The 11,774-nt window shown below is 38.5% G+C and overlaps 1 protein-coding gene across 12 annotated transcripts in view; it reads left to right on the forward strand.

Moving 5' to 3' along the window:
• Positions 1–11,774, forward strand: part of LOC101897750 (myotubularin-related protein 4) — a 69,969-nt gene that overhangs the window by 41,131 nt on the left and 17,064 nt on the right. For all 12 annotated transcript variants that reach the window (XR_009342351.1, XM_059123150.1, XM_059123146.1 and 9 more), the window contains 4 exons: positions 5,240–5,361; positions 5,427–6,367; positions 6,432–6,622; positions 6,685–6,880. Coding sequence is in view for 11 of the 12 variants with exons in the window: in XM_059123150.1 (XP_058979133.1) it covers positions 5,244–5,361; positions 5,427–6,367; positions 6,432–6,622; positions 6,685–6,880 (1,446 nt within the window). In the remaining variant the exon portion in view is untranslated. The remainder of the gene's footprint in view (positions 1–5,239; positions 5,362–5,426; positions 6,368–6,431; positions 6,623–6,684; positions 6,881–11,774) is intronic.

Consider the following 11,774-nt stretch of genomic DNA (forward strand, 5'->3'; position numbering starts at 1 on the left):
TTAAAATGGTATGTGGGCCTTTCTTTTTTATACACAAATAAAGTGGAGACTTTTTCATATCACGTGGAGACCTTTTTTGTGTATATTATAAAATTAAGGAGAAGAGGGCATATAATTCAATAAAGAACATTAAGAGGTTTTTTATTGTGCACCAAAATAATGTGGAGACTTTGAAATAATAATGAAGTGGAGAGTTTCAATAATTATAAAAATTAGCTGGATAATTAAAAAAAAATTAGCTGGAGACTTTTTTAGGATGTTAAAATTGTGTGGCGAATTTATATAATGTATAAAACTAGCTTGGTTATCACTTTTTGATGCACAAATAAAGTGGAGACTTTTCATATATCACGGAGACCATTGGGTGCATAATAAAATTAAAGTAAAAAAAAAATTAAGTGGAGGTTTCATATGGTGCACCAAATTAATGTGGAGACTTTTTGTTAGCTATAATAAATAAGTGGAGAGTTTATGTAATTACAGAAAACCATACGTAGACTTTTTTAGGCTTTTAAAATGGTGTGGAGAATTAATATCAAGCATAAAAAGAATATGTGGACCTTTCTTTGTTTCACAAATAAAGTGGAGACTTTTTGTACGCTATAATAAGAAAGTGGAGACTTTGTGTAATTAAAGGAAATCGTCATTGGACTTGTTGAAGGCTGTTAAAATTGTGTGGAGAATCAATATGACGTATTAAATACCACGTTTTTGATACACAAATAAAGTGGAGACTTTTCTCAGGTCACGCAAATAAAGTTAAAACCCATTTAACTAACTTGGAGACTCATCTTGTATTATAAAACAACTATTAATGAGCTTCCTCCTCCCTAAAATCGAAGTGGAGACTTTTTCTAAAGCATTAAAATGAAGGGGGGCTATTTTAAAAAATAGTGTGGAGACTTTTCAGTTCATCATTTCTAAGATTAAAATAGTTTGGCTACCATTTTTTGCCAGACAAATAAAGTGGAGACTTTTTTAGGTCATACAAATGAACTTGAAACTCATTAAACTAATGTGGCGAGTTTTCTGGAACCATAAAATTACTCTTAATGAGTTTCCTACTATAAACAGTTAGAGTGGAGACTTTTTCTAAATCATTCAAATTAATGGAACCCATTTAAAAAATAGTGTGGAGACTTTTTAGTATAATATTGTAAGATTAAAATAGCTTGGCTATCATTTTTTGCCACACAAATCAAGTGGAGACTTTTCATACGTCATACAAATATAGTAAAAACTCATTAAAATAACGTGGAGACTTTTCATATATCATAAAATAACTATAAATGAGCTAAAATTGGAGTGGAGACTTTTCCCAAATCATTAAAATGAACGGAATCCATTTAAAAAATAGTCTGGAGACTTTTCAGTTTATTATCATAGGATTAAAATAGTTTGGCTACCATTTTTTGCTACACAAATCAAGTGGAGACTTTTCATACGTCATACAAATATAGTGAAAACTCATTAAAATAACGTGGAGAAAAAAAAAATAACTATAAATGAGCTAAAATTGGAGTGGAGACTTTTCCCAAATCATTAAAATGAACGGAATCCATTTAAAAAATAGTCTGGAGACTTTTCAGTTTATTATCATAGGATTAAAATAGTTTGCCTACAATTTTTTGCTACATAAATCAAGTGGAGACTTTTCATACGTCATACAAATATAGTGATAAGTCATTAAACTAACGTGGAAACTTTTCTTATGTCATAAAATTACTATTAATGACCTTAGTACTCCCCAAAATTGTAGTGGAGACTTTTCCCAAATCATTAAAAAGAAAGATAAACTATGAAAAAATGGTCTGGAGACTTTTTAGTTTATTATTATGAGATTAAAATAGCTTGGCTACCATTTTTTTGCTACGCAAAAAAGTGGAGACTTTTTTTAGGTCATGCAAATAAAGTTGAAAACCATTTAACTAACGTGGAGACTCATCTTGTATTATAAAATAAGGATTAATGAGCTTCTTACTCCCTAAAATCGAAGTGGAGACTTTTTCTAAAGTATTATAAAAGATAACATATTAAAAAAATATTATGGAGACTTTTCATACTGACGAGGAGACTAGTCTTATATCAAAAAGTAACTACTTATGAGCTTCCTACTCCCGAAAATTGGAGTGGAGACTTTTTCTAAGGCATTGAAATGAGGGGAACGTATTGAAAAATATAGTGTGGAGACTTTGTAGGTCATGCAAATAAAGTTGAAACTCATTAAACTAACGTGGAGACTTTTCTCATGTCATAAAATTACTATTAATGGCCTTTCTACTCCCTAAAATTGGAGTGGAGACTTTTCTCAAATCAATAAAAATGAAGATAACCTATGCAAAAAAAAATGTCTGGAGACTTTTCAGTTTATTATTATGAGATTAAAATAGGTTGGCTATCATTTGTTGCAAGACAAAGAAAGTGGAGACTTCTTTAGGTCTTATAAATAAAGTAAAAACTCATTTAATTAATGTGTAAACTCATTTTGTATTATAAAATAACAATTAATGAGCTTCCTACTCCCTAAAATCGAAGTGGAGACTTTTTCTAAAGCATTATAATAGGGAACCTTTAAAAAAAATAGTATGAAGACTTTTTATACTAATGTGGAGACTTGTCTTACATCATAAAATAACTTTTCATGAGCTTCCTACTCCCGAAAATTGGAGTGGAGACTTTTTCTAAGGCATTGAAATGAGGGGAACGTATTGAAAAATATAGTGTGGAGACTTTGTAGGTCATGCAAATAAAGCTGAAACTAATTAAAATTAACGTGGAGACTTTTTGAGAACAATAAAATAACAAATAAATAACAAATAAATAAATGACATTTCTGCCTAAAATTGGAGTGGAGACTTTTCTTATTGATTTGGGAAAGTCTCCAATCAAATTTAAGGAAGATAACCTATTTAAAAATCAGTCTGGAGACTCCTTAATTTACTATTATAAGATTGAAATACCATTTTTTGAAAACAAATAAAGTGGAGACTTTTCTTAGGTCATACAAAAAAATGGAGACTCATTGAGTGGAGACTTTTATTTCAAATCAGTAAAAAGGAAGGAAACATATTAAAATGTATGATTTAAAGATTCCAAGTTGAAATCCCTTTAAAAAAGAATATGGAGACTTTTATCACAGTTCATAAATTTATCAACAAAATCAAGTGGCCATTTTGGAGACTTTGTGGCCATCTTCATTTATTCATTTTTCAACGTGTATATCTCATAAAATCACAGTATAAAACATTTTTCAAGCCCCACTAAAAATATGGTGGAGACTTTTTACTACGCTCTTCCATTTTACCTCCCTCCTTTCGAACCCTAGATTTAAAGTACATGGGTGGATTTAGCTCCAACATTGTTCGAAACCTTATAAAGAAAGAGTCTTCCTTTCAAAGAAGATCTCTGAATTGTCTCCGCATTTTCCCATCCCCCCGCCTCGACTCAAACAAAGGACTTCAATAAAATCCAAAAAAAAAATATCCACCTTTCCAATGTTAAGTGGAGACAAAGCCGTGTTCACAAAAGGCTTGCATGTTTTATTTTTAAAACTTTTAAAACTGGATTCGTTGTTGTTCCGCTAATTTCGATTTAGTTTGTTTATTGTCGTTGGTGTTGTTGTTGTTGTTTTATATTACTTAATAAAACGTTTCAAGAACAGCAACAAACTTCGATGACCACTTTTGTGTTAAGTTGTTTGTTTTGTTAAAATTCCTGTTGTTGTTCAATTGTTGTTTTTTGCAACAACAACAATGAACCAGAAAAATATGTTCAACACAAAATCCATTTAAATTCAGCTGATGATGATGACACGCCGAAGAGGTTAATCACAATTTGTTTTGTTGTTGTTGTGGTTTATTATCGATAATTTATTTGCAAAGCTGTTCACTTTTTGGTGTTGTTGCTGTTGTTGTTTTTGTGTTTTGAAATAATTTAAAATAATTACCCAGGTTTGATGTCTCAATTATAGAGGAAATTAGGTTATCTAAGATTGAATCTTAATTTTGTTCTTTTTGGTTGTTCGAATGTTCTGAGTCATTCGGCAGCAGGGGCAAGGACTTTCGGAGCAAAATTCGTGATTTTTTTGAAATAATTTAAAAAAAAATAAATATTTTTTTAAATAATTTTTTAAAAATATTTTTTCAAATAACTTTTTTAATTTTTTTTTTCGAATACCAACGTGGATTTTTATTAAAAAATATTTTTCAAAATAATTTTTTAAAAAACAGGTGCAAGGACTTTGTCATTCGGCAGAAGGGGCAAGGACTTTTGGTGCAATATTCGTTATTTTTTTTAAATATGTATTTTTTTTTTAAAAAATTTAAATATTTTTTCAAATAGCTTTTTTAATTTTTTTTTCTAAGACCGTGGATTTTTTTTAAAAAGTATTTTTTAAAATAATTTAAAAAAAAAAAAGAAACAGGGGCAAGGACTTTCGGTGCAATATTCGTGATTTTTTTAAATATACATTTTTTTAAGTAAATATTTTTTTAAATAATTTTTTAAAAATATTTTTTTTTCGAAGACCAAAGTGGATTTTTTCAAAAAGTATTTTTCAAAATAATTTTTTTGAAAAACAGGTGCAAGGACTTTCGCTGCAATATTCGTGATTTTTTTTAATATATATTTTTTTAAATAATTTTTTATATAATTTTTTAAAAATATTTTTTCAAATAATTTTTTAAAAATAGATTTTCAAAGACCTACGTGGATTTTTTGAAGTATTTTTCAAAATAATTCTTTAAAAAATAATTATTTTTTCAAATAATTTTTTTAAAATATTTTTTTCAAAAAAGTATTTTTCAAAATAATTTTTAAAAAAACAGGTGCAAGGACTGTCGGTGCAATATTCGTGATTTTATTAATATATATTTTTTTAAATAAATTTTTGAAAAAATAAATATTTTTATAAATAATTTTTTGAAAATATTTTTTCAAATAATTTTTTAAAAAAATTTTTTCGAAGAACAACGTAGATTTTTTAAGAAGTATTTTTCAAAATAATTTTTTTAAACATAAATTTTGAAAAAAAATTTAAATATTTTTTCAAATAATTTTTTAAAAATATTTCTTTCAAAGACTAACTTCGACTTTTTTTTAAATATTTTTCAAATCAATTTTTTAAAAAATATTTTTTTTAAAGACAATCCTGAATTTTTTAAACACTTGTAATTTTTCCAAATATTTTAATTTCCCGCCGAATCTAATCTCTCTTTTTTCATTTGTTCTCCCATTTCAGCTAAATGGAGGCATCTGATGGATCGCCCCCACCATCACTGTGTATGGTACGAGCCGCTGAACTATTTCCCAAACCACAAATGGAGAAAGAAGATACCGAATTGAAGGTCCCATTTCAGGAGCGTAAGTTTGCATTTCCAAACCCAGGAAACTCTGATTAACCTCCCTTCATTTCTCTTTTTTTCCAGTTGCTGGCGAGTCTGTTAAATATTTGGGACGCACCGACGATGGCATTTTGGCCCTGTCCAATTATCGCCTGTATTTACAGAAAACCTCAACAAATGTTGAGACATCCGTTCCCCTGGGTCTCATAGAATCGGCCCAAAGTCGTGATCTGTTCCATTTGATTGTGTATTGTAAAGATGCCAGCACGGTCAAGTGTTCTTTTGAGACTGCCGAACAGTGTACAGAATGGCAAAGACGCATACAGATGTCGGTTGGTGTGCCCGAGACATTGGAATCTATATTCGCTTTTCCATTCTGTTCATGGGCATGTGACAGCTTAAATGGTGGAGGTGGTGGTGGTGTTGGAGCAGCAGGTGTGGCCGGGGGAGGTGGTGGCGGGGTAGCAGGCGGAGGAGGCAGTCAAACATTTAATTCAAACACCGAAAATCCTGGCTACAATCCCTATTTGGCCCTGGACTACAATGAGAGATTACAGAAATGCAGTTACCGCTACGAAGATGATTTTATGCGGGAAGTTGAACGTTTGGGTTTTGATTTGAATGGTCCCTGGCGCATATCTCGAGCTAATGAAGATTTCAAGCTGTGTCCCTCATATCCACCCAAACTCTTGGTACCCTGTTGCATTTCCGATGAAACGCTGAATAATGTGGCGAATTTTAGAGGTTCCCGACGTTTGCCGGCTGTTGTGTGGCGTCATCGTAAATCGGGAGCGGTTATTGCCAGATGCAGTCAACCGGAAGTGGGTTGGCTGGGTTGGCGCAATACCAAAGATGAACAGCTGTTGAAGGCCCTGGCCGATGCCTGTGCTTTTGATAGGGGTGAACAGATGCGTCAATTTGCCAACAATTCTCAGTCAGCACAAAGTATACAGATACCCTCGGGTGATAGTTCACCATCCAGTCCGGATGGCAGCCACGAAGAGGTGGCCCTGGATGAAGTGAGGGTAGGTTGTGAAAAAAGATAATCTATTTTTAGGAATCTAATTTCATAGACATGTCTCTTTTTAGAAAATTCTCATTGTCGATGCCCGCAGCTATACATCGGCCGTGACAAATCGTGCCCGTGGCGGAGGCTGCGAATGCATTGAGTATTATCCTTGTGCTGAAATTGAATTCATGAATTTGGGCAATATACATGTCATACGCAAGAGTTTCCATGCCCTGCGGCAGCTGTGTGCATCGCCACCGGATGTTCCCAAGTAAGAAAAAGAGAGATTATTGTGTCAAAATTGGATTTATTCACTTTTCTTTGAATTTTTAGCTGGTTGGGTCTCCTGGAGAAGACCATGTGGTTGCAACATTTATCCGGTTTATTGGCTGCTTCCATGACCGTCTGTCATGCCATTGAGAAAAAGGGTCGGCCTGTACTCGTACACTGTTCCGATGGCTGGGATCGTACCCCACAAATTGTGGCCACAGCCCAGCTGTGTCTGGACCCCTACTATAGGACAATAGAGGTAAGATAAGTGGGAATAGTGGTTTTATATCATAAGCCATATGGCTACATTTGATACGGCCAAAACGTGCCTCATCGAAATAATGAATTTAGACCCTAGGTCTCTTTGGACAAAATCAGTTTCAGGGCATTTGGAGTCGATGGCGATGTCCATTTGCCCGTCTGTCTGTCTATCTCGCTGGTGCGCACGCTAAGTCCCGAAGGGAGTATCCGATTTGATTCAAACTTGGTATATCATAACATTATTGTCAAACTTAGATCGAGTTCGGAGATGGGCAATATCGGTCCACTCTTTCTGGTACCTCCCCCACAAAAGGTGAAAATTTTCAAAAAATCTATTTTCTGCACAGAAAGGGAAACGACCCCAATCCCACGGCAGCGGGTTCTACGATACCGGATTGACCCGAAACAACAAGATTCCAGTTTCGGCCAGCGGCTGCCAACCCAGTATGTACATGTTTGTGTTTGTTTATTTTTCTGCATTGGGAGCAGCATATCCCGGAATGCCTGCTCCGGATTTTATTGGTCCGTGCCGGGATTGAGGAAAACCCCGGACCTTGGTTCTGCTCGGTTTGTCAGAACGTCATCCACCACAGATCTGTCTCGGTGCGATGTAATGGATGCACAGAGTGGGTGCACTTCAAGAACTGTTCCGGATTAAGGCGTTTGCGAGACTACAGCGAAAGGGATTATGTTGCGACTTGCTGCAGTAACGTAGTCCCCAGCGAGTCCTCTTCTTCGTCGTCCTCGTCAGAGACGTCGTCGGAGTATGGCACTCCACCGCAGTCTCCAGAACAGCAACCAACACCGCAGCACCTAACGCCACATGTTGCTGTTCCAACTCCGGATTGTGCATCATTCTTGCAATTCAATTGCAACGGACTTCGAGGCAAAATAGATGAGATAGTGGAATTTATGAGTCGGAGGAATATTAAGATCGCAGCGGTGCAGGAAACCAAGCTGAATGAAAATTGCAGCCTACAACGTTGTTATGGTTACAACGTACTAAGGAAGGATCGCACCAGAAGTGGAGGTGGGGGATTAGCGTTCCTGTTACACCATTCTGTTCAGTACAGACCTATCTCGCTTGAGCTAGTCTCTAGTGACCCATACATGGAATGTATGGGGGTAGCAGTCAAGTGTGGAACTGCCGAGGTAGAGGTGCTTAATGTGTATATCCCGCCGATTAATAGCTGTGAACCGCGTTATTTGCCTGATATTAGCCCATTATTGGTAGGCAATAACCGCCTGGTACTAGGGGATTTTAATGCCCACCATGAGTTGTGGCATTCCGTCCTAGGTAATGACCAGAGGGGATCAGCGCTGGCAGAGCAGATTGACTGCTCCACATTCTGCACGGTTAACGAGGATGCCCCCACCCGAATAAGAGGAGAGTGTCACAGTTCGCCAGATTTAACCATAGTGTCACCCGGTCTGATAAATGACGTGACTTGGCAACCCGTCATTTCTCTTGGCTCAGACCATCTCCCGATAATCGTCTCCATAAGCAGGTCGCCCGATTTCATAACCTCTGAACGCCGCACTTTCCTTAACCATGGGAAAGCTCACTGGCCAGAGTTCAGAGAATTCACCAACCGCCGCTTCAGAGAACTGCCCAACCCTTCTGATGTTCGGGTAGCAGAAAGGATTTTCCGAAACATCATCAGAGCTGCAGCCGCTCGCTATATACCTGCTGGTCGAATACCCGAGATAAGACCAAACTTCCCAGCAGAGGCAGCGGGATTAGCAAACGAGCGTGATGATCTCCGTCGTACCAACCCTACTGATCCTAGAATCAGTGATTTGACAGTGGAAGTCAACCGGTTGGTACAGGAGCATAAGAGGAAAAAGTGGCTAGACCATCTGAAGTGCTGCAACATTGGAACCGATATGAGTAAGCTGTGGGTAACGGTTAAGTCGCTCTCGAACCCTGGAAAAAAGGATGATAGGACCTCAGTCACTTTTAACGACGTAACGGTGACTGATCCGAAGAGGTGCGCGGAATATTTTAACCGACAATTTGTCGAGCACCCCGAGAGTGATAGGGCGAAGCGAAGAGTACTACGTCGTATCAGATCTCTTCCCGCCGAGGAGGAACCACCACAGTTTACGATGGGTGATGTTGCAAATGTCATCCGTAACGCTAAGTCATCCAAAGCGTTGGGCCCGGACGGAATCTCAATGGTAATGTTGAAGCAGCTGGATACGCCGGGAGTCGAGTACTTAACAAAAGTTCTCAATTTGTCGCTAGCCACCCACATAGTGCCCGAAACCTGGAAAATGGGCCGGGTGGTCCCGCTACTGAAGCCAGGCAAGGATGCCAGTAAAGGCGAATCGTACAGGCCGATTTCGCTTTTGTCGCCAGTAGCAAAGACTCTTGAGGCTTTACTCCTCCCCAGCATTAGAGGAAGCTATGCAGTTGCCAACCACCAGCATGGATTCCGTCCACAACATAGTACCACAACAGCATTACACGCCATTTCCACACATATTAGTAGAGGACTAAACCAGAACAGGCCGTGTGACAGAACAGTGTTGGTAGCCCTTGACCTATCAAAGGCATTTGATACGGTCAATCATGCCACACTGTTTGAGGACGTACAGAGAACTACCCTCCGGCCAAGTTTGAAACGTTGGATAATCAACTATATGTGTGGACGCCAGTCGTACGTGGAATTCCGGAACAAGAAGTCCAAAGCACGTAGAGTGAAACAGGGAGTTCCCCAAGGCGGGGTGATATCTCCGGAACTGTTTAACCTCTACCTTTCCGGAATTCCTCGCCCTCCAGACGGCATTGAGATCGTAACGTATGCGGATGATTGTACGATCATGGCGTCGGGTCCAGTGGTCGATGACATATGCGAAAGGTTGAACCCCTATTTACCACATGGTCTGCGGAGATGAGAACACAGCTGAATGTTCAGGTCGAGGGGAATTTAATACCGACCACGAACTACCCCAAGATTCTTGGGGTAACGTTCGACAGCATGTTCAAGTCGTCCGCGCAAGCCACAGCTATCTGCGATAAGATGAAAAGTAGGAACAAGGTCCTCAAGGCGCTAGCCGGCAGCTCTTGGGGTGCGGACAAAGAAACCTTGTTGACCTCTTATAACGCGATAGGTCGGTCTGTGGTCAACTATGCGGCTCCAGTGTGGTCTGCGAATACTAGTGCTACGCAGTGGAAGAATATCCAGACCTGCCAGAACGCTGCCCTGAGAACTGCGACAGGGTGCCTCCTCATGACACCAGTGGACCATCTACATGAGGAGGCGAAAGTCCTTCCCTTACGTCAGCATAATCATATGCTTTCGTTGCAGTACCTGCTTGGGTGTTACCGTGAGAGCCATCCCAACCATCATATGGTGGATAACTCTCCCCCACCCAGGCGTGTCAGGAAGGACATACATGATCTAGAGAGGGAGGTCCAGCGCTACAAGAGAGAGCCTCTAGATCAAGAAGCCTATCAGGCAGGTCTGAGTGGCATTCACACCGATGCAGTCGCGGATGCTATTAGCAGTTATAAAGTGAATGCCGTCCTCGGAGTCCACCCCCCATCCATTGCAGCCGAAGAACGTCAGCTGCCTAGACAAACCAGGGTAGTTTTGGCGCAATTACGTTCAGGATGGTGTAGTCGCCTCAATTCGTATTGGGCACGAATTGATGAAGATGTGCGTGACGCCTGCCCGGCGTGTGATACAGGCCCGCACAATACGCTACACCTTTTTAATTGCTCAGCCAAACCTACCCAACTCACTCCAGAGGATCTCTGGCTACAGCCCGTTAAAGTAGCCGAATTTCTAAACCTGGAGCTGGAACCAGATTAGCAGAACACAAACACACACATGTACTACTGCTACAACAACAACAACAACCATCCGATTTTGCTCCAACTTTGCAAATCCTAATATTTCCGTCAGTACTATGTCAGGTGCGAACATGGACAATATCAGTCCACTCCATCCAGTACTTCCCCCACAAAGGGCCAAATTTTTAAAAATCATAACTCTTATAAAATAGGATGTAATTTGCCGATGGTCTTCAAAATATACAAATCTCAATATTTTTATTAAACCAAGGTCTGGTGTGAATATGGAATATATCGGTTCACTCCTTCTGGTACCTCCTCCACAAAAGGTCAAAATTTCGAATATTCGTGAAGCTCATAAAACACGAAATTAACGTCCGATTCCATTCAGACTTGGCACATCTCAATATTTCTATCAGCACAACATATGTTATAAAGATGGTAGAGATCGGACCATTCCTTCTGGTACCTCCCCCACAAAGGATCAACGTTTTGAACAACAAAATCGATCATAAAAACCGAAATAAGCATCCGGTTCTCTTCAAATTACACACATCCCATTATTTCTACTAATACGAGATGTGCTGTGAAGATGGGAAGTATCGATCCACTCCTTCTGGTACCTCCCCCACAAAGGGATCAAAATTTTGAATATCCATGAAGCTCATAAAACACGAAATTAACATCTGATTCCATTCAGACTTGGCTCATCTCAATATTTCCATCAACACACGATCTGTTATAAAGATGGTAGAGATCGGACCATTCCTTCTGGTACCTCCCCCACAAAGGTTCAAAGTTCTGTATAACCAAAACGATCATAGAACCCAAAATAAGCATCCGGTTCTCCTCAAATTACACACACATCACAATATTTTTATTAACCCAAGGTCCGGTGTGAAGATGGGATATATCGGTCCACTCCTTCTGGTACCTCCCCCACAAAGGGTCAAAATTTTTGAATATTCATGAAGCTCATAAAACGCGGAATTAACATCCATTCAGACTTGACACATCTGAATATTTCCCTCCATACACGATCTGTTATTAATATGGTAGAGATCGGATCATTCCTTCTGGTACTTCCCCC

This window comes from Musca domestica, unplaced genomic scaffold, assembly GCF_030504385.1.
Source record: "Musca domestica strain aabys unplaced genomic scaffold, Musca_domestica.polishedcontigs.V.1.1 236, whole genome shotgun sequence".
Classification (NCBI taxonomy): Eukaryota; Metazoa; Arthropoda; class Insecta; order Diptera; family Muscidae; genus Musca; species Musca domestica.